We start from the raw sequence: 23,782 nt of genomic DNA on the forward strand, positions 1-23,782 counted from the left end.
TATGTATATTACAAACAACAGTGGCCCCAACACTGACCCCTGTGGAACACCACTGGTCACCTTTCTCCATTTCAAGAAACTCCCTTCAGCTACTACTCTCTGTCTCCTGTTGCTCAACCAGTTCTTTATCCAACTAGCTAGAACAACCTGCACACCATGTGACTTCACTTTCTCCATTAGTCTACAATGGGGAACCTTATCGAACGCATTACTAAAGTCCATGTATATGACATCAACAGCCCTTCCTTCATCCATCAACTTGGTCACTTCCTCAAAGAACTCTATTCAGTTGGTAAGGCACGATCTCCCCCGCACAAAAACATGTTGCCTATCATTGATAAGCTCATTCTTTTCTAAATATAAATAGACCCTATCCCTCAGTACCCTCTCCAGCAACTTCCCCACCACGGACGTCAGGCTCACTTGTCTGTAGTTACCCGGAATATCCCTACTACCCTTCTTGTACAGGGAGAATTTACCAATTATCCTAATTGGTAAACTAATATAAAGATAAAGGGTAGATGTAGTATTCTTGGACTTCCAAAAGGCATTCATTGAGATGTGACACAAAAGATCAGTGAGCAAGATAAGAGCTTTTGGTCTTAAAGATAATGTATTGGGTCATAAAACAGATAAAGAGATAATTGAGTGACGCGGACGAAAAATCAGAGATAAACTAAGTATTTTTCATGTTTTCAGGCTGTAACTAGTGGGAATGTCAGAAAGAGAGCTGAGAGTGCAGCAATTTACAATCCATATTAATGACTTAGATGCATTACTTATGGGTTTTGACAGTAGAAAGGTAATTCAAAATATAAGCTGTCGGGAAGACTTAAAGGACAGAAGAGATATAAATAGATTGTAGATAGACGATATGGTAGTAGATAATTTCATGTGGGAAACCTTGCAAGTAAAATAGAAAAGCAGAATACTTATTGAAAGCATTAAACATTTAAATGTTGCTGTGCAGAGAAACTTGTATGTGTAAAAGGAACTCAGAAAGTTAGTATATATACAAGCTTTGATGAGGATGGCCTTATTGCAGGGAGATTGAACGAGAGTACAAGATTAAGGAAGTCTTGCTACAATTTGGTGAGACTACACCTGGAGCACTGTGTAAAAGTTTGGCTTCTATAAATTATTTTAAGATGATACAATGAAGGTTCACATCATTAGTTGAAAGGATTGTCCAATGATGGAAGGCTAATTAAATGTTGGCTACATTCTCTTGAGTTCAGAAAAATAGAAAGTGATCTTACTGAAACATAAAAGATTCTGAAGGGGCTTGATAGGATGGACACAGTAGTTGTTTCAAACAAATTCAAAACTGCTTGAGAAACTCAGGACAGCTGGCTATATCTGTAGAGAGAGAAAAATGGTCAACACAAGAAGAGTCAGACTGGATTCAAGCATTGGTTATTTCCCTCTCCACAAATGCTAAAAAGTCTGCTAAGTTTCTCCAGCATTTAGTGTTTATCCTTCAGATTTCTCGTATCCATGATGTATTGTTGTTACCCTTGCTAGGGAATCTAGAATAGGGAGCAACTTCAGGATGAGGGGTTGATCATTTAAAGCTGTAACAAAGTTAAATTTCTTCACCCACAGTTGTGAATCTTTGGAATTGTCTATCCCAGAGGGGTGTGGAAGCTCCATCACTGAAGTAATTTAGGACTGGACTGTACTGATATTTAGTTTCCCACATATCATGGGACCTGAGGAGCAGGTGGAAAAGTAGATTTGATGTTGATGAATTAGCATTGATTGTATTGAATGGAGATTCAGGTGCAAGTAGGTGTGTAGTTTATTCATCCTCTTATTTCTTAAAATTAAAGGTAGTCATATTGGAGTGCCCTCACAGACCTTCAAACATCTGATTTCAAAGCCAAATGGAGCCAATCTGTGGTGAGGTAATTTCTCAACATACATACAGCATGCACACAGGCTTTAAGAAGGAAGAAAACGAGATATTGTTTTCAAAGCAAGGCACTCTCAAGAAAACGAAAGTGAAAAATTAGATCAGCTTTGTTCTTCCTTACCAGGTGGCATTCCATCTCTTGAGGAATCACGGTTGACTGGATCACTGCAATAATAATTTTTGGAAATGAGAATTTTTCCAAATGCTAAAGTAATTTAAACACCATGAAAGTAAATAGCAATGTAAAATCCTGCACTAGCATTTAGCTACTAATAGATATTCCAGGTGATATTTGTCTGACTCAATTCAAATTGTAATTATATAAATTATTCAAATGTTGTCAAGTAATGTGTTTGTGGAATCAGCAAAAGTGCACATACTTAGCATGGAGCAGATATGCACAAATGCCAGTTCTGAACATATTCTGACACCAGACTGCACTGTGTGGCCAGGGTACTCACCACCACCCACAGACAGCCTCTTGGTTATGGCCCTCTCAACCCCTTGAGCAAAAATGCAATACAATTACAAAACTTTAAGCCACAAAGTTATTTTGGGGTCCAGGCATTTTCTCTGGCCTATACTCCATAGATAGGACTCACATGGACACTGACAAGCCTCACCTCACTTGGCGTAATGCTGTCCACCAATACAGCAAGACTCAGCCCTGCCAATGAGTTGGGACTTCTTGGGATCAAATGTCTGTTGTCATAATTTGCCTTGTAAACAGTGGACAGCGATGCCACCCCTCACACAATAGTCAAATCAACATAGGTCTCACAGCAAAATTCACAATGCAATGTGTGGCCATTTCACTGCGCATACACTGAATTCCATTTCTCAAATGCCAAAGCATGTTTAAGCAATATGGTAAAAAAATCTGGCTGCCTAAGATATACTAGCTAGTTTGAAATATTTTCAAGGAGAGAGAATGAGGACTGCAGATGCTGGAAAGTCAAATTTGAAAAGTGTGGCACTGGAAAAGCACCTCAGGTCAGGCAGCATCCAAGAAGCAGGAGAGTCGACATTTTGGGCATAAGCCCTTCACTAGAAATAATGAAGAGCTTATACCAGAAGCGTCGACTCTCCAGCTCCTCGGATGCTGCTTGACCTGCTGTGCTTTTCCAGCACCACACCTTTCGACTCTGAAATATTTTCAATCCAAGTACAATGCTATGTACCAGATAGATTTGTCGCCAATTGTTCAGTCCAAGACTTCAAAGAAAGGATGTTATCCCACATTTCAAGATGCTAATTACTGAGTGGGAAAAGGTAAGATAGATCCTTATGTCCCTGATACTATTTTTTTTCTTACCAACTGTAAGAAAGACATTGGGTTAGAAAAAAAAAACCGCCATTGCATGTAAACAATTAGCTCAGTGGCTCAACAGCTGATTTGCAATGTAGAGAGACAGCAACAGTGTGGGCTCAATTCCTGCCACAGCTGAGGTTACCATGAAGGACTCTTTCTCTCAACTTCTCCCTTTCCACAGAGTGTGGTGATCTTCAGATTAAACCACCATCAGTTGTCTCTCTCTGGCAAGACTAGGGTAATTTTACCTTTACTATTGCATGTAGTACGAGCTATCTTCATTATCCAATTTAAGTATTTGGGGAAAAATTTAAGGGATATCATTATGATCAGGATTGAAAAATTCAACTTGTGAGGCTTAATCATTCTAATCTATCTTGTGTATGTGTGGCTTGAACTTTGACAAATTAAATTAAGAACAGTTTTGATTAATATAGGCATTATTTTCTCTAGATAGGACCAGTAAGAAGAGTAGTTTGTCCTTGAATGAATGTCTTTTACCATTCTTCCAGTGACAGTTCCAGACATCCATGATTCTCTATAGGAACAATACTCTCTGACATTTTACTAAATTTGGTCCTCATGATCCTGAATGTTGTCATTTTTCCTGCTGCCTATCAAATCTGCAAAAACGAAACACATGAAAACAAGAATCATGTGACAAAGTTTGTCTGTGTGAAAAGTTACATTGGATTGTACCTTGCATTGTGTTCCAGGTCATGGGTCCCATCTGTTGAAATAAGAACAAGAAACAAATACCTGAAATATGTTTGTGAGACTGACTTGGTTCTGTTCATCAGTGCTTTACTCATACAACAGATTTGGTGAGTTGAGTAGGTAACTAAGGTTTATAATTGGCATTTTATACCACCATATAGACAAAGTCAAAACTTAGTTTTCCAAAGCAGTAACATGTCATAAATTCATAATGGTTTTGTAAGCCTCTTGTGGAGTAAATACCAATTTGAGTGTGGAGTGAAACAAGCATTTAACACATTGATCATCACAGTAGAATTAAATGGGATGGGAAATGGGCAAGTATGTGTAATTGACTAGCTGATCTAATATCACCGGTTAAACACCACAGTTGAAAGTTACCTTCACAAGTTTTCAAAACTTTTAATCACTTCCTTGAAAAAAATTCAAATCATATCACATCATACTAGAACACATGATTAGATGTTTACTAAATCCATACTCAAACTTCTAACCAAAATCAGTGAAAATTCCCATCTGGTTCACCAATGCCTTTTCAGGAAAGAGATTTTCCATCCTTACCGTCTTGGCTTATAAGTGACTGCAGACACATAGGAATGTGGTTGACTCTTAACTTCCCTCTGAGTAACTGGGAGTAGGCAATAACTTCTGGCCTTACCGGCAATGTCCACATACCATGAAGGAAAAATAAAAATCTAAGCAAAAACCGGTCTTAGAGTAAGCAATTGGGAAATCAATTGTATTATTAAATTAATTGTATCATGGTTGTTCTAATGGCAGGCACCACCCTGGAATATATTTCACATAAACAAATGCTCCTGAACTCCTGTATGGATTCTCCCAATTATCTGTGATTCAGCAAAAATCCCAAAGGAACACTGTAAATATGGTTGTTTATGCAGTTTAGATTTTGAGGCAGGGAGTGGTGGAGGGATTGTCTGTGAAACCAACCTTCCAGGTCATTAAGAGAACACTGCAGAAATTTTAGCACCTGTGTTGCATGTTTTTTTTAATCTTCTTCCCATCATCTTCTCAAGATCAAAAGAAATAGGAACAAGAGCAGGCGTTAATCCATCGATCCTGCTGTGCCATTCAATTAGATCTGATCTTGGCCTCAACTCCACATTCCAACCTGTCTCCCATAACCTTAAATTTCCTTACAGATCAAAAATCTATCTAACTCAGCCTTTAATTCATTTAATAATGTAGCAATGGCCTCCTCCACTCCCCACCAACTCACAGGGGAATAGAATTTCAAAGAATCTTACAGAAGAAACTCATTCTCATCTCTGTCTCAAATGGAAAGCCCCTCATTATAAAATTGTGCTCCCAGTTCTTGGTTTCAATTAAAGAGGAAACTTTCTCTCAGCATTAGCCCCTCAGAATCTTGGGTGAAAATGTGTTGCTGGAAAAGCACAGCAGGTCAGGCAGCATCCAAGGAACAGGAGAATCGACATTTCGGGCATAAGCCTGAAGAAGGGCTTATGCCCGAAATGTCGATTCTCCTGTTCCTTGGATGCTGCCTGACCTGCTGCGCTTTTCCAGCAACACATTTTCAGCTCTGATCTCCAGCATCTGCAGTCCACACTTTCTCCCCTCAGAATCTTGTCTGGTTCAACAACATCACCTCTCACTCTTCTAAACTACCATGAGAAGAGGCTGAATCTGCTCAATCTTTCCTCTAAGATATGCCTAGAATTTGTCATAGAATGAATATTGCCTGAATTGTTACCAAGACACAAATATCCTTCTGTAAATAAAGAGACCAAAACTATGTACAGTTCACCAGATGTGGTGTCATCACTGGGAGAAAGTGAGTACTGCAGATGTTGGAGATTAGAATCAAGAGTGTGGTGTTGGAAAAGCACAGTAGGTCAGGCAGCATCCGCAGGGCAGGAAAATCGATATTTCAGGCAAAAGCCCTTCAACAGAAAGTGGTGTCATTACTGCCTTGTACTGTTCTAGCAATATTTCCCCACTTCCCCACTCTTTCCCCTTTCAAGTAAAACCAATATTACATTTACCTTCCTCATTACCTCCTGTATCTGCAGACTAATTTTTTGTGAATCCATACAAGATCCCATATCTCTATGTACCATGATGTTTCACAGTGTCTATTTAAATGCATTAATCATGAAAGCTTAGCATGCTGACATAGCAATTAATGAGGAAAGTTCAGAGAATGTTATCACTTATTGGAAGGTGAATTGAATTCTAAAGTAGGGGGTTATGTTTTAGTTATACAAGGCACTGATAAGATCATATCTGGAGTGTTGTATATAGTATTGGAAATCTCATTTACAGCAGGATCTAAAGGTATTGGAATAATTTTACACAAAGTTTAGAGGATTAATATCTGGAATAGGGAGATTGTCTAATGAAGAAAGGTTGGGCAAGCCAGACTTTTAACTGTACGCATTTAGAAGGGTAAAAGACAACTCGGTCACAACATATAAGATCCTGAGGAGTCTTGACAGGTTGAATGTGGAAAGGATATTTCATTTTATGGGAAAATCCTGAACTAGGAGTTAAAATTAAGGTTTTGGCCATTCAAGAAAGAGATAAGATAGTATAAAAGTTATCTTAGATGGTTGTATACCTTTGGACCTCTCTTCCCATAAAGGTGGTGGTAATAGAGTCATAGAGTCATACAGCACAGAAACAGACCCTACGGTCCAACCAGTCCATGCTGACCATAATCCCAATCTAAACTAACCCCACCTGCCTGCTCCTGACCTATCTCCCTCCAAGCCTCTCCTGTTCGTGTATTTATCCAAATCTCTTTTAAACATTGTAATTGTATCCACATCCACCACATCCTCAGGAAGTTCATTCCACTCAAACACCACCCTCTGTGTAAACGATTTGTCTATCATGTCTTTGTTCAGTCTCTCTCCTCTCACCTTAAAGATGTACTAGATATTCTTAAGGCCGAGGTAGATAGATTCTTAGTCAATAAGGGATCAGGGTGAAAGGATATCAAGGTAGGCAGGAATGTAGATTCAAGGTTACAATCAGATTTCCATGGTCTTATTAAACTGCAGAGCAGCCAAATGACCATTTTCTGCTTTTCATTTATATATAAATATACGTTGAATGGTGGGTTACCATGTCATCATCTGCCTAGTCAGTCAATATTGCCAATATTGATCTTATTTCTGTCTTCACACAAAGTTCAAACATTCACTTTCCAACAAGCATTACTAAAAAATCAGGATTGTCAGTCATGACTGATTCCACCACCACCCCATGCCCAACCCCCTGCAAGTCAATCACAACTCTCCACTGCTCCCCTGGTTAAGACTAACTTGCTAAGCAGAGAGCAAGACCATCTTGCTTCTGCAAAGCCCAGTAACATACAACTAGCACATTTAGATTAAACCAGATGGTAAACCAACATGTTACATTTCAAAAGAAGAACATATTTACGTTTGCAGTATCCTTTGAAGCGCTGGATAAGGAGCATGATGATTAAAAGTAGCAGAATTCCACTGAGGATGATGCACATATATGTGGGAAGGTGACTTGGACCACCATTTGTTACCACAACTGGACAGTCTCTTCCAGCTGACTCCAGCTGATCTTGATTCAAGTCTTCATTCCATGGATCAGAAGTTTCATCCGTTTTTATTGTCGATCGTATTGTGGTGGGATAACTTTCAGTTCTTAGACTAGTGGTCTTAGGGGATGTGCCCTGCATCCATTCTACATCGTTCCACATCATCTGTGAGGCATTTGTGATCTCGTATGTTGTTATCGCTTGTGTGGTAGTTTCTTGGGTGGTCAATGTAGATGTTGATTCCGAAGTAATAAAAGGAATGGATGTACTGGCTGGGTAATCATAATCTCCAGGAAGCATTGTGGTATCAAGAAAATCAAGGTCTGAAACAATTAAATAAACTTTAGATTTTTGAACAAGAACAAACCAAACCTGTACTGTCATTTGGATTGTTGATGTAAACGGTGTGGGTTGCCAGGAAAAATTGCAATTTAGACAAAACAATCAGATATATTCTCTTTTTTGGGGGATGGTGGCTCAGTGGTTAGCACTGCTGCCTCACAACACCAGGGACCCAGGTTTGATTCCAGGAAATGGGATTGTGCAGGAAAATGACGTTGAGGTAGATGATCATCCGTGGTCTTATTGAACAGTGGAGCATATTTGATGGGCCAAATGGCCTGCTCCTCCTCTATTCCTATGTTCCAATGCACAATCATTAAACTCATTCATGTTTGCTATCCATTGACCCATTTGACAACCAAAGCTTGGCACACTTATTGAGCGAAGTCAACTCTGAGCTCCTCTGATTGTGTTAGTTACATTTATCAGAAAAAAAAGGAGCAAAAATAATGAAAATATGAAAACAACTCACATCACCCATTTTATCCTATTGCAGAGTAAAAGTCCATCCCAATATGTTGAAAATGATTTTTAAAGCAGAAATATTAAGTAAATTGCATATATTTACATGTAACATTTTAATTCAAGGGTATTTAATATTTGGGGTTTAATATCTGTAGATGAGATTAGATTCCCTACAGGGTGGAAACAGGCCCTTTGAAGAGTAACCCACCCAGATCCATTTCCCTCTGACTCATGCATCTAACTCTACGGGCAATTTAGCTTGGCCAATTCACCTGACCTGCACATCTTTGGATTGTGGAAGAAAGCCCATACAGACACAGAGAGAATGTACAAACTCCACATAGACAGTTGCCCAAGGCTGGAATTGAACCTGGATCCCTGGCACTGTGAGGTAGCATTGAACTACCATTCCACCCCAATGCATATAAGGAGATCATTATGGTTTGGTACTTCAAACCGCAATGAAATGAAACTATACATGGAGAAGGCTGGGGCAGGGGACTCACTGGATGCTGAGGAAGGGTCACTGGACCCAAAATGGTAACTCTGATTTCTCTCCACTGAAACTGCCAGATCTGCTGAGCTTTTCCAGGTATTTCTGTTTTTGACACTGGATGCTGATTTTAGATGGCATGTAATCCCAATGCAAGTTTAAAAAGGTGCTGACAATTCTCATTTCATTAGATGACCCCAATGCTCCTTCTGTTCTGGGGACTTAGCCACAAGGACTGAGGGCTGTACTTTTGGTTAGCAGGGTTAGATCACATGGAACACAGGTAGACTTAGCCATTTGGATACAGAACTAGCTCAAAGGTAGAAGACAGAGGGTGGTAGTGGAGGGTTATTTTTCAGACTGGAGGCCTGTGACCAATGGAGTGCCACAAGGATCGGTGCTAGGTCCTTTAATTTTTGTCATTTATATAAATGATTGGGATGTGAGCATAAGAGGTATAGTTAGTAAGTTTGCAGATGACACCAAAATTGGAGCTGTAGTAGACAGCAAAAAAGGTTACCTTGGAGTACAATGGGACGTTGATCAGATGGGCCAATGGGCCGAGGAGTGATAGGTGGCATATAATTTAGATAAATGTGAGATGCTGCATTTTGGAAGGTAAATCAGAGCAGAACTTATACACTTAATGATAATGTCCTTGGGGCGAACAAAGAGAATTTGGAGTGCAGGTTCATAGTTCCTTGGAAGTGGAGTCACAGGTAGATAGGATAGTGAAGAAGATGTTTGGTATGCTTGCCTTTATTGGTCAGTGTAGGAGTTGGGAGTTCATGTTGTGGCTCTACAGGACATTAGTTAGGCTACTTTTAGAATACTGCACATAGTTCTGGTCTCCCTGCCAGAAGAAGAATATTGTGAAACATGAAAGGGCTCAAAAAGCTTTACGAGGATGTTGCCAGGGTTGGAAGGTTTGAGCAATAGAGAGAGGCTGCATAGGCTGGGACTATGTTCCATAGAGCATCGGAGCCTGAGGTATGACCTCTTGAGGTTTATAAAATCACGAGGGGCATGGATAGGGTGAATAGCCAACGTCTTTTCCCCGGGTGGGGAAATCCAAAACCAGACAGCACATGTTTAAGGTGAGAGGGAACACATTTAAAAGTAACCTAAGGGGCAACGTTTTCACACAGAGGGTGGTGCGTGGATTGAATGAGCTACCAGAGGAAGTGGTGGAGGCTAGTACAGTTACAACATTTAAAAGGCATTTAGACGGGTATATGAATAGGAAGGGTTTAGAGGGAGGAGAGCCAAATACTTGTAAATAGGACTAGATTAAATTAGGATATCTGTTCGGCATGGATGAGTTGGACCAAAGGGTCTGTTTCCATGCTGTTCAGCTCTATGACTCAATGACTGTATGTACGCTAGTGGGAAGTGTAGCCACATTTCCTAGTGATTCCAAACCAAAGACACATTAACATTTGTGTAAATTCTTGAATACTATTATTTGAATTTTCTTTTTACCTATGTCCAGGCATATTTCAGAAACTATTGATTCCTTTTTGGCCAAACTACATCCATACTTCTTCAGATGCTCCTGATCCACACGCGAAATAACAAGAGACTGGCCGTCATTGCTGATGCTTACAGCCCCAGTGTCCGATATAGACAATCCATCATACAGCCATTTTATTCGGGGTGTCAGCACTTTCGGTCCACAGTATGTGCATGTCAGTGTAACTTTATCTCCAATTGACGCGACAGGTGGGTTCACTGTAAGTTGGAGGTTTGACCAGCATCCTACAGAAAATAAACCCTCTGCATTATATAATGAAAACATCAGTAACTATGCAACATGTGATTTGGTAAACTTTAACCAGTTTTTAGATTGAGATATCCAAAATGATTAGTTCAGTTAATAAACACTCAATTGTAAGTGCATTTTATGAGGTGTATTGAAATCTGTTTCATGAATCTTGTCTAAACTGCCTTCAATGCAAGTGTATCCTTCCTTAAATATATAATCAAAACAAGTTCACTGTACTCAGTGTGATCGTATCCAATGCTTTTTACAACTGTAGCAAGACTTCCTTATTTTTGCACTTCATGCTCCTTTCAACAAAGACTAAATTTCATTGTGTTCCTAAGCATGGCTTGTATCTGTATGTTAAAGTTTTATGATTCATGAACAAATTCTTGAAATGATAAGATTGTTGTTTAAGACTAGATCAGTTAGGGCAATATTTATTTCAAAGAATGAGGGAGGATTTCATAGAAACCTATAAAATTCTGACAGGACTAGAAATGGTAAACTTAGGAAGGATGATCCTGATAACCAAGGGGTCCAGAATTGGGGAGGGGGTGGTCACAGTCTAAGAATATGGGATATGGCATTTAGAACTGTAATGAGCATAAATATCTTCACCTAGAAAGTGGTGAACTTCCAGAATTGTCTGCTGCAGAAAGCAGTTGAGGCCAAAACATTGAATGTTTCAAGAAGGTAATAGTTATAATTCTTATGGCTAAAGGAACCAAAGAGCATGGGCAGAAATTGAGAACAGGGTACTGGGTTGGATGATCGAGCATGATCATGTTGAGTGGTGGGGCAGGCTCAAACTGCAAAATGGTCTTCTCCTGCTCCTATTCCTAAGTTTTTATGACATACCATTAATAGTTGAGGCTCTAACATTGAATCCTGTGGCACTCCAAAAAGTTATGGTTTGCCAACATGAAAATGATCTATTTATCATGTTTCTGTGTATAGTGTTATTTAGCACTACCAGTTGAATATGTTGCCCTTAACACCTTGAACATTTATCCTGCGGCATCTACCTGGCACCTTATCAAATGCCTTTTAAAACAAAGCAAATACATTAATTAATAAATCAATTAATTCCTTTATCTATCCTACTGGTCACATTCTCAAAGAGCTCAAATGCATTGGAAAACAGTTTTCCTTTCATAAAACCATGTTGACACTGCTTGAGGGAGAAACCTGTCAATTGACATCAAAAAAGCCTATCAACATTTTCTGTCCAGCCCCAAACTTGAAGAATGGCACATGAAAGTGTCAAAAGAAAGGAAGGAAACGCTAGCAAGCCTCTCAATGCATAACCTCCTCATTAACTCATGCAACCTGATATATCATCCTTCTCAACAGTCAATAATGCTAGTCCATGGAGGAGATACACAAGCAAAGGGGAGAAAAATGTCCTTAATTTCAGAAATGAAATCTCTCAGAATACTCTATTAAATGCTTTAATCAATAAACTAACTCTATAAGGCCAAGATTTCACTTCAATTCCTGTCACAGTAACAAATATTTATTTAGCAATATTTATAAATTAAAAACTTTGCAGCTGTGCTTTAGATTGTTATCCTGACAACCTTGTTTTACTGGTACCTTACGCCATTATCAATTGTCAGTATTACATGACCGAATGGGGGTTACTATTACCAGAAACTGAACTGGACTCGTCATGTAAATTCCTGCTCCTTGGATACTGTCTGACCTGCTGTGCTTTTCGAGCACCACACTTTTGACTTGTCGTATAAATACTGCAGCAGCAAAAGAAAGTTAGTGGCTTGGAATCCCCTTGTGAGTAAGTCACCTCATGTCTTCCCAAAGCCTATCCATTAACTACAAGGTACGTGTCAGGCATGTGATGAATACATTCCACTTGCCTGGATGAGTGCAGCTCAAGAAGATTGATACCATCCAGGACAAAGCAGGCCACTTGATGAGCACCACATCCATGAACATTCAGTCTTTTCACTATTGATTCTCAGTAATAGCAGTATCTACAAGATGCACTGCAGAAATTCTCCAAGATTCCTTAGACAGTACCTTCCAAACCCACAGCATTGCGATCCACTAGGACAATGGCATCAGATATTTTGGAACATCACTCTATTAGTTCCCCTCCAAACCACAGACCATCCTGATTTGGAAATATATTACTGTTCCTTAAGGGTCAAATGCTGGGTCAAAATCTAGAACTTGCCCCCAAATGTCATTGTGGGTCCACCTACAGCACATAGATGCAGTGGTTCAAGAAGCAGCTGACCACCACCAAGTAAATAAAAGCTGGCCAAGTCAATGATTCCCATATTCCATGGATGCGTACAAACAAGAAATCCTTATTGCATTACTTGTTTTTGTCTTCAATCTTCAATTCTTTTAGTGAAATTTTCATCTGACATTCAATATTTCATTGAGATGTATTGTGATTAAACCAAAACATTTCGTTTACAATAAAGTCTCTTTTGGACCCACAATATAGCCCTGCAATCCTCTCAGCTCAGGCACCCAATCTTATTTATCAATTGTTTAGTCTACTTTGTACTTTCTTCAATGTCTATGACTTTGTTTGTCTACAAGAGCTGCATACAGTATTTAAGGTGAAATGGGTCAGTGTTTTGCTCCGAGTTACATATTGATTGATGTGGTAGGTGTTCGACCCTTCAAGTCATTTTTTAATCTATCTACACAGGGTGCTGAAGATTAAGGTCTGTTTAACACAAAAAATAGCAGATTCCTCTCCTTTCCATTTAAGTTTCCTTTACTAATCCTGTACTTTAAAACATTTTTTTTCTCTTTTCACACACCTTTTTTTCATTCATCTACATTAAACAACATCTTACAAGTGTTTGTCCCACTTTTTGGGCATATTCTGATTTTTCTACCACAGATCTACTTCTTCCCTACTACCTGTTGCCATCACAGCTTTTGTACCAGCAGATTTACTACTTTTCCTTCCTTTACATCTTAAATATGCACTGTTCACCCTAGACTCAACTCCGAAAGTAACCCCTTCTCGTGTAGGTGCAAATGTAAGTAATCAGCCTTTTTAACTGTGATTCAATCAGTTAGATGAAGGAGCCATGTATAATGAATGACTATGAGTTGGAGGAAATGCAGATTTCGGAGAACATTGACAACATAATACAGTCAAAATTATATCCTGCTGAAAGGGAGATGAGGAAGCAAGAAAACAATTTCATTCATAATTGTGAAAATCTGGTCAGCTTATAGTTTGCTCTCACATACCTGGCTTCACTACTAGCCTCATTTTTTTCTCCTCAGAAAGGTAATCATGGGTGCAGATGAACGCTCCTGAATCCGGTATCTTTATTCCCCTTAGTGTGATTGAATAATCACCCTTCTTTATTTTTGATCGGTATACAAGCACTCGCCCTTTGAACTGTTCCTCATATATGGCTCGCCCATCAGGATAAATGTCCAGAACCTTTCCACCATTGGAACCACTGCATTCTGGATACAGTGGTGTCCAATACCAGCTCACAGGACGGTCAAATGGAAGTTGCTCTGAGATTATGCAGCTAAGTGAGGCAACATTTCCAATGGTGACTGACACCTCCTGTTCAGCTCCAGCAGTCAGTTCAATGAAGACAAGCAAAGCTGAAATAGTAACACACGATTATACATTATAATTCCAGTACCACTCATAGTTAAAACATTATTAATTACCATTAGCCATTTGAATTTTACTGTTGATGTGAAATCTCTATAAATAACTGAGGTGTGTCGAATAGGGCGACACCAGCATTGATAGGACTGGAAGATGAGATACAGTTTTAAAAAGTGGTAAATTCAGTATTATTTTCTTTCTTCAAACCATCTGAAGAATGTAGAAGGAAGAGAACTAATGGGGGACTTAAGGTGACCTACAATATTGAGTGCACAGAACAATTTATATAAGGGGCTGTAAAATGGGACATAGTTTCAACACAGAAGGGATTCAGGGAAATGGAACTATGTATGGAATGGCAAATGCGTCGTTTATGAGGAATAAGAGAATCATAATAGAAGATACGTGTAGTCCACTAAGATTAGTAGCATCACGCATCACTCTAAGGTTCACTTAGATGCTAATAGAGAACTAGTCAGGCCTGTAAATTTTGCAATACATTTTTGCAATTGTATTTCAGGTCACAGCATATCTCCAATGCAAGGCTCAGGTTCTATGGTAACAACAGTTTACATTTATATAACATATGAAGAACATCTTTCCACACCACACACATAGGCAGATGGGAAATGAACACAACATGGAGAAGAGACAATGGAAAGATGAATCAAAAGCTAGGTTGAAATTCCAGAGTTTTAAGAGTTATTTGAGGGTGGAGAACAATGCAGCAATGTTTAGGAATGGAGTTCCAGAGTATGCAGAGGGAAATAGAAGAGACATTTCTGATGATGCGCTGGCAGTTTTGGATAAATTAATATGGAACCATGCATTAGAGATTTTGTTACATTAATTGTATTCTACTGAGGCAGTAGGGGTCAGTATAGTTAGCTTTAGCATCTGCAGCTTGCAAAGAGGTAAGTGAGCCCGGGTTCCCATTATATTTCTATTCAGTAGTCTTTGTGAGATAATTATATATTGGGCTTTTAGATGAAGACAGTTTTGGGATGGTTGAGTAACTTGCTGAATAAACGATACATAAGACCAGAAAGAAGTTATTTAATAATTATTTATTAGAATCTTATTTGTATCGTATTTACATATAAGTGGATCTGGCTTATTTAAATTCTGATGAAAATAAGCTTTAAAAGGGAATAATTAATCAATTCTAATAATCCTACTTCTGTGATTTGAGGTCTGTTTACTAGGTGAAGCTCACCTCTAGTTGTTCAGCTTTGTCGCCTGTTGCTGAATATTGACATTTCGTAGAATACAAGTGACAATAGCAGTACAAAGAAAAGGTTTCAGTCATAATCTTGCCTCTATCCTGCTTTATCATTTTGTTATACAACACAAAAGAAATTGCATCTAATTGTAACTATAAATAAATTTAACACTTTAGCTAGTTACATGTAAATACATTCTAAAGTCTGAACAAAGTAACTGAGTTTCTGTTATAACTTTAATAAGTTGACTTTTGATGGAGCTGCATGTTTACTCTTTTATCTAATGACAGTGTTTGCCATGGTTCAGCTGGTTTTACCACATGACTCTAAATCGAGAACTTTCATATCAAGTCCCATTTCATGATGTGATGACAAAAATCAAAGCTGACAGTCCTGTGTAGTGTTTAGGTAGGTGTGCATTGTTGCATGACACGTTTTTAAAAATCACTGCCTGAAAGGTTTATAAGTGTCCCAAAGTGTCTTTATGGTCTGACAGTAAACATACTGCTCAGGTCATGTGCAGAAGTCCTTCTTGGTCAATTTAAGACACAGAATTATCTTTAATAAAAGCAAAATACTGCAGATTTTGTAAATATGAAATAAAACAGAAAGTGTTGGACATTTATGGACAGAGATAAAGCGAGAGACAGAGAGAGAGAGAGACCAAGTTAACATTTCAAATCCACTATGATTCTTCTTCAGAACTTGTTGATGGGTTTATTATGAATATTGGTGATAGAGGTTGCATGGCAAACAGCAACAGCACCACCTTAATCAGCAGGTTTGATAGTAAAGTCAGATTAAACCTGAGAGGTCAGAGTACAGTGAGTTCAGAGGGGATAGGTTAGTCTGGGTGGGGGGAGCACAGAAATTAAATTGGCTGATGAGACATTAATAGTTCTTGATGAAGAGATCAAATGCAGGTAAAAGGCCAGAGGGTGCAGTCCATGTGGAAGGAGAGGGGGAGAAGATCCAAGGAGTGACAACAGGACTGCTGTCCAAATAAGTGGGCATGGAGATGAAGATGACAGAAGAGTTCAATGTCATGCCATTCCTGAAATTCACTGAAGGGAAGGCATAAAGGGATAAAACTAGATCCTTTGATCGTTCAGCGTTGAAGAGGGTCAGAGGATACAGTAAAATTATGAGATTAGAAGAAGGGTTGGAGACAGACGGGAAGAAGAATCCAGAGGAGCATTCATACCTATGAGTTTTTGAAGCTTGTGTTCCTCAATACTTGAAAGGAAAAGAAAATGTTTCTTGTTAAAGTTTCAAATGAGATGGTGAATGAAATGGATTTGACATGTGAAAGATGGAATTTCAGTTGGAATCCACGTAAGAGAAGGCAGAGCTGAAGACAATTCCTGAGGAAGGAGATGTGGTTGTGAAAGTGAATTTTGTCAAACACTTTATTAAAATCTAAGAGAGAGATCAAAAGCAATGAAGTTGAAGAAGCTGAGAGAAGAGCCGAACTTTCCCAAGGCAGGCATAACTGGAAGAAAAGTCGCAGTGAATTAAGTAGCTAATTAAAAACAAAATACTGCAGTAGTAGTTCTGAAGAAGGTTCATACTGGATTTAAAATGTAAGCTCTCTCTCTTTCTCTTCCCACAGGTGCTCTTAAACCTACTCAGCTTCTCCAGAACTTCTTGTTTATATGGTGAAATAATCTTTCTTTATCGTCGCTGAAATTTGTGTGCAGCCTTGTGTGCCTCACAGCGCCAGCGACCCAGGTTCAATTCCTGCCTCGGGCAACTGTCTGTGTGGAGTTTGCACATTCTCCCCGTGTCTGCGTGGGTTTCCTCTGGGTGCTCCGGTTTCCTCCCACAGTCCAAAGATGTGCAGGTTAGGTGAATTGACCATGCTAAATTGCCCGTAGTGTTAGGTGAAGGTTTAAGTGTAGGGGAATGGGTCTGGGTGGGTTGCTCTTCAGAGGGTTGGTGTGGACTTGTTGGGCCAAAGGGCCTGTTTCCACATTGTAAGTAATCTAATCTAATCAGCCTAATGATGAAATGCATCTAAACATTTACTGGAATTCATTTTTAAAATTTCATAATAAAATCTTGGTTTTAAACATTTTGAGTTACAAAAGATCAACCACTCCACAGTATATGTGACTCAGTAATATTTATTTGCTGTTCTGTGAAAAGAAAATGAGTTTCTCAATTTCACCATCTTTTACTATGTTAGTACAGAAGACTGCAATATTTAACTCACCTCAGCAATTGCCATATTCAAACTAGTCTATTTCACCATGAGCTAATTAAACAAATAATGTACAATACATAGCTCTAATATGTTCAAGTAAAGTCTAAGATCATAATATGGAAGGAAAATTATAAATTTTAAAATTGAAAATTCTGTTTTGAATTCAACTGGAATATCACTTGGTGTGTTACCATTCGCTTCCATCAACCCTAAATGAGGGAAGGGAAAACATCAGCCACTGCTCATTTTTGTTTCAACCAATACAAGTGACTCCCGAGTGCAGTTGGAGTGTGGTAATCAAGCACTGAGAGAGTTGTCTAAATTTTCATTTCTAAATAGTTGAACAGTCCATTAACAGAGTGCGATTCTTGAAGAAAGCAGTTTATTACAACAATCAGGGTCTACCCTGGGCCAATGTTCTATCTCTTTATTGCAATTCTTTGCCCTTTGTTCTGTAACATCTTTGTCATTTAATCTCACCTACCCTTTGGTTCTGCCTCCCCATCACCCCTTTCAATAGTGTAAACCCATCACATTTATCAACTTTTCACATCTGAAGACGAGTCACTTCAAACTCAAAACTTTAACTCTGCTTCTTTTTCCACAGATGCTGTCAATCCTGCAGAGAGTTTTCCAGAACTTTCTATATTTATTACATATTTCCAACATTAGCAAATTGTGCTTTTATCATGTTGAGGCTAAATCTGAATTTTACAAAGGCTCGTCATAACTTCCTTACTGACTAGTCTGTGCCTGTATTGAGAAAATGATCCTATATCATTACTTTTTCAACTTATCCTGTCACCTTCAATGATTTGTATACATATACCATCAGGCCCTCTGTTCATTAACCCCCTTTAGAATTGTTCCTCTATTTTTATTGCCTTTCCTCAGTATTCCTAACAAAACGGTGGCACGGTGGCTCAGTGGTCAGCACTGCTGCCTCATAGCGCCGAAGACCCGGGTTCAATTTCCGCCTCGGACAACTGTCTGTGTGGAGTTTGCACATTCTCCCCATGTTTGCGTGGGTTTCCTCCGGGTGCTCCGGTTTCCTCCCATAGTCCAAAGATGTGCAGGTTAGGTGAATTGGCCATGGTAAATTGCCTGTAGTGTTAGGTGGATTAGTCAGGGGTAAATATAGGGGGGTGAGTTTCTCTTCGGAAGGTCGGTGTGGACTTGTTGGGCTGAAGGGCCTGTTTCCACACTGTAGGTAATCTAAAAAAAATGAACACTTTTGACTTCGTATTAAAGTTCAGCTGCTTTGTGCATCTGTTCATTCCACTGGTCTATCTATGTGTGTTTAAAGTTTATCATTATCCCTCTCACTGTTCACAATTGTTATATATTATCTTATTTCCTGTAAAGACCACAAAACTAATTAGCTAGGAAGCAGTTGCATGTGTAAGTGATCCAGTGGCAACCTGGCTACAGTGGAGGGTCCATTCTTTGAGTAACATGGCACTGACCTAAGCAGCCTTGCATTCAGGCGGTGAGGTAGTTGTATTAAAGACAAAGAACTCTATCCACTCTTAGCCTAAAGTGTGATTGTAACATCTGGGAGCAAAAGACAATTAAAAGACATAAATTCCAGATTTGGTGGCATCTCCAAATTTTGAAGTTGTGCCCTGCAAACCCGAATCGAGATCATTCATGTACGTCACGGAAGATACATAATGTTGAATAACTCAAATCTTAGGTAGAGGAAGTGAGACAGGTTTCTTTGAAGTGAAACTTGCTTCTAGATGATATTCCTTTAATTCAAATAAAATCACACAAACCACGAATAAATCTGCCTTTTTCATCAAGTTACAGTCACCATACTCTTTTTGCTTTGGTGATGATGTAGAGGCATGTGAGAAAAGTTACATCTTCCAGGGACAAACCAAGCCTTTTCTGCATTTAAGCTCCATTAAGGAGACAGATTTGGCTCATCAATCATCAACATGCCTGGAGGACCTATCTGACTCACATATTTGATTAAAATGAAATCAAGATATGCGGATGCTAGAAATCTGAAACAAAAGCAGAAACTGCCAGAAAAACTCAGCAGCTCTGGCAGCATCTGTGGAGAGAAAGCAGAGTTGGTGTTTTTAATCCAGTGACCTTTCCTCAGAACTGAAGAAGTTCTGAAGTTCCGAAGAAGGATCACTGGGCTCAAAATGTTAACTCAGTTTCTCTCTCCATAGAAGCTGCCAAATCTGGTGAGTTTCTCCAGCAATTTCTGCTTTTGTCACGTACTTAGTTAGTGGCTGTGCGCATTGCGAGCAATATCATTCAGAAACCAGTTTCACTTCAAAGAAACTTGACCCAACTTCCTTCATTGAAGAAAGATTTGAGTTGTCAAATATTGATGTTGACTTTATAAATCAAATTATCCATAAATGAGTAGAAATATATCTCATGCAAAACTCTTTACAAAGCTTTCGTCTGTATTTTAGTTCCACACAATAAAATGTACCAGCAGACATGTAAAAGTGGCTTTTCCAAAATTGATTTCTAATTCATCGTCAGAAACATAGACACATGCACAAATAGTCCAATATTTACACAGTCATAGGGTCATTAAATCATTGAATCAGACGATACAGAAGAGGCCCTTCAGCCCATCGAGTCTGAACCACCAAACATATAGTCCTACCTATACTAGTCCCAGTTTCCTTCTTTAGGTCCACAGCCTTGAATGTTATGACATTTCAAGTGCTCATTCAAGTACGTTTTCAAAACTGTGAGGTGTCCTGGCTCAATTACATCACCAGGGCATGCATTCCAGGCTCCCACCACCCTCCTAGTGAAAAGGCTTTGCCTCAAATCACTACTAAACCTGCTTTTCACTTTAAAATGATGTCCTCTTGTTATTGATCCTTCAACTAATGGGAAAAAGCTACTTTCTATTTACCCTGTCCATGCTCCTTTTTATCTTATACTCCTCCAATTTCAAGACCTAAAATATGCCATGGAAATTTATTTTTGAAGTTTAGAAAGTTGAGTCACTGAACAGGCAATCAGGGTGAGACATTCACAGATCGATAAAGTTCCATTTCCTCCACTGCATAATGAGCTCAACTCTACTTTCAGAAGAATTAACTTTTCTCTGTAGTGAATCAGCAAATGATAAAAAAAATGAATATATCAAAATAAATACTTTCCTTAAATTGAAAATTGTCATTATTGAATAATGATAAATATTGGAGGGAAACCTCTCACGAAAGTAAATACACGGACAAATAATTTTTGTGTCTATTTTGATACCCAGACACAAGCTTAAACAAATTATTCAGATTATATAAATGATTTGGATGTGAGTTTAAGAGATATAGTTAGTAAATTTGCAGATGACACCAAACTTGGAGGTGTAGTGGATAGCAAAGAAGGTTACTTCAGATTACAAATGGGATCTTGATCAGATGGGCCAATGGGCGGAGGAGTGGAAGACGGAGTTTAATTCAGATAAATGTGAGGTGCTGCATTTTGGGAAAGGAAACCTTAGTAGGACTTATACACTTAATGGTAAGGTCCTAGGGAGTGTTGCTGAGCAAAAAGACCTTGAAGTGCAGGTTCATAGCTTCCTGAAAGTAGAGTCACAGGTAGATAGGATAGTGAAGAAGGCATTTGGTATGCTTTCCTTTATTGGTCAGAGTGTTAAATACAGGAGTTGGGAAGTCATGTTGTGGCTGTACAGATCATTGGTTAGGCCACTTTTGGAATACTGCGTGCAATTCTGGTCTCCTTCCTATCAGAAGGATGTTGTGAAACTTGAAAGGGTTCAGAAAAGATGCATAAGGATATTGCCAGGGTTGGAGGATTTGAGCTATAGGGAGAGGTTGAATAGGCTAGGGCTGTTTTCCCTGGAACGTCAGAGGCTGAGGGGTGACCTTATAGAGGTTTATAAAATAATGAGGAGCATGGATAGGGTAAATAGACAATGTCTTTTCCCTGGGGTGGACGAGTCCAAAACTAGAGGGCATAGGTTTAGAGTAAGAGGGGAAAGACATAAAAGAGACCTAAGGGGCAACTTTTTCACGCAGAGGGTGGTGCATATGTGGAATGGGCTGCCAGAGGAAGTGGTGGAGGCTAGTACAATTGCAACATTTAAAAGGCATCTGGATGGGTAAATGAACAGGAAGGGTTTGGAGGGATATGGGCTGGGTGCTGGCAGGTTGGACCAGATTGGGTTGGGATATCTGGTCAGCATGGACTAGTTGGACTGAAGGGTCTGTTTCATGCTGTACATCTCTATGACTCTCTGACTATATATTTAATAATGCCAAACAAAACGGAGGTGATTGTAACTGGGGGAAAATATCCTGCACTTGCTCAGGTTATGTTAAATGTTTTTCTGATACAACACCTCACTTAGATTCAGAGAGTCATAGAGATGTATACAGCACAGAAACAGACCCTTCCTTCCAACTCGCCCATGCTGACCAGATATCCCAACACAATCTAGTCCCAGCACCCAGCCCATATCCTTCCAAACCCTTCTTATTCATATACCCATCCAGATGCCATTTAAATGTTGCAATTGTCCTATCCTCCACCACTTCCTCTGGCAGCTTATTTCATTCATGCACCATCCTCTGCATGAAAACGTTGCCCCTTAGGTCCCTTTTATATCTTTCCCCTCTCATCCTAAACCTATGCCCTCTAGTTCTGTGCTCTCCCACCCCAGGGAAAAAGCTTTGTCTATTTATCCGATCCATCCTCCAGAACAAATGTAAAAATGCCCTGTAAGAACAGTAATAGATAACTACATCGCATCTGGATTTTATACGCTTTCTTGCAATTTTCTAAAACCATGACTTTGGTGTTAACCATATTCTAAATTTTGATTTACTGTATCTTCAAACCCAGTGGTTCCTAACATTTAATACTTTGTGTGCCACCAACCACTTTGTTAAACACCTCTGGTCCCAACATGATAAAAACAAAACCACACTTTTTCCAGGGAGTGTACATGTATTTTATTTTAGCAATGAAAATTTTTAAAGACATTAAAAATTGCATTGGTTTTACTGTGAATAAGTTTTATTGCTAAATTCAGCACCTGATTGAGAAACATTGTTCTAACCTATAATTTTTTTTAACTTTTAACTTTTATTGTCTGTTGCTTTAGTTTTTCACACAAAAGGAGATTGTTTAGTCCATCATGCCTATGCTGGCTCATTGTAAGAGCTACCCAATTAGTCCCAGACCTCGGCTCTTCCTCTACAACTAAATACCTATTAACCGTTCCCTTTTGAAAGCTACAATTGAAAGTGCTTCCACCTAGTTCCCTTTTCAGACAAGACATTCCAGATCATAATGCACTAAGTAAAATAAAACCTCCTCATCTTCCCCAGCCCAACCTTTTCTTGATGAACTTACATCCGTGTCCTTCATTTACTGAACCTCCTGTCACTGGAAACGGTGTCTTTATGTCTACCTTGTCAGAACTCCATATAAGTTTCAATCAATACATTAACTAATTGAATTCCCTCAACTTGATATGCTAAGCAATGTCAAGAATTCTGTCAATTGAAATCTTTTATCAATCATTTGCAATTTGGTCACTTGAGTTATCTGTCCTCTTTCAGGAGGTTTCCATTGTGGAGACAAATCCATTGCATTGAGGTGATCTCTTCAACTGAAAAATTACAAATAATAATCCAAAATAGCTACAACGGTGTAATCTCTTGAAAGAATCAATGTCACTCGAATAAGATAGCACCCCGGTTGGCTGCAGTCAACTGAATTTCCAAACATTTTGTCAGCAATTTTACTCACCTAGACAAAGGAGTTTGAAGTGCACATAGATGTTGTTGGATTTCATTGTTTCAGCTGTGAATGGATGTGCAGTCAGAGTTCAAAAAGCTGATTTTAACTCATTACACCAGAACTGAACACTATCCTCACATCCTGAAGCCACAGGGTCTCGGTTTCTGTCCATAAATGGTAAAACAAAGAGGCTAACTGAACACATTCCAATTTCTTTTAGCGTGTTTCCTGAACCATCGATGTGTACCAGTAATGATATTTTTTAAAGTTCTCAGAAATATGTCCAACAAATGCACGCAAGGTCCTAATTGGAAACGATGAAAGGAAAAACCATTGAAAGATACAGAACAATTTGATTTATCTAGTGATAAATAGGGGGAATTGTATGCTGACCAATGTGGATGTT

General features: G+C 39.0%; 1 protein-coding gene across 1 annotated transcript in view; it reads right to left on the reverse strand.

The window, feature by feature from the left end:
* The window catches only part of LOC122551078, a 43,571-nt gene extending 20,140 nt beyond the window's left edge, over positions 1–23,431 (reverse strand). The window contains exons 1-6 of the mRNA XM_043692720.1: positions 23,386–23,431; positions 13,812–14,183; positions 10,286–10,561; positions 7,374–7,826; positions 3,927–3,957; positions 2,037–2,080 (exon numbers count right to left, since the gene is read on the reverse strand). Of these exons, the coding sequence (XP_043548655.1) occupies positions 2,037–2,080; positions 3,927–3,957; positions 7,374–7,826; positions 10,286–10,561; positions 13,812–14,183; positions 23,386–23,431 (1,222 nt within the window). The remainder of the gene's footprint in view (positions 1–2,036; positions 2,081–3,926; positions 3,958–7,373; positions 7,827–10,285; positions 10,562–13,811; positions 14,184–23,385) is intronic.
* Positions 23,432–23,782: the final 351 nt, after the last annotated feature.

The sequence above is a fragment of the Chiloscyllium plagiosum genome, chromosome 6, assembly GCF_004010195.1.
Source record: "Chiloscyllium plagiosum isolate BGI_BamShark_2017 chromosome 6, ASM401019v2, whole genome shotgun sequence".
Taxonomy (NCBI): Eukaryota; Metazoa; Chordata; class Chondrichthyes; order Orectolobiformes; family Hemiscylliidae; genus Chiloscyllium; species Chiloscyllium plagiosum.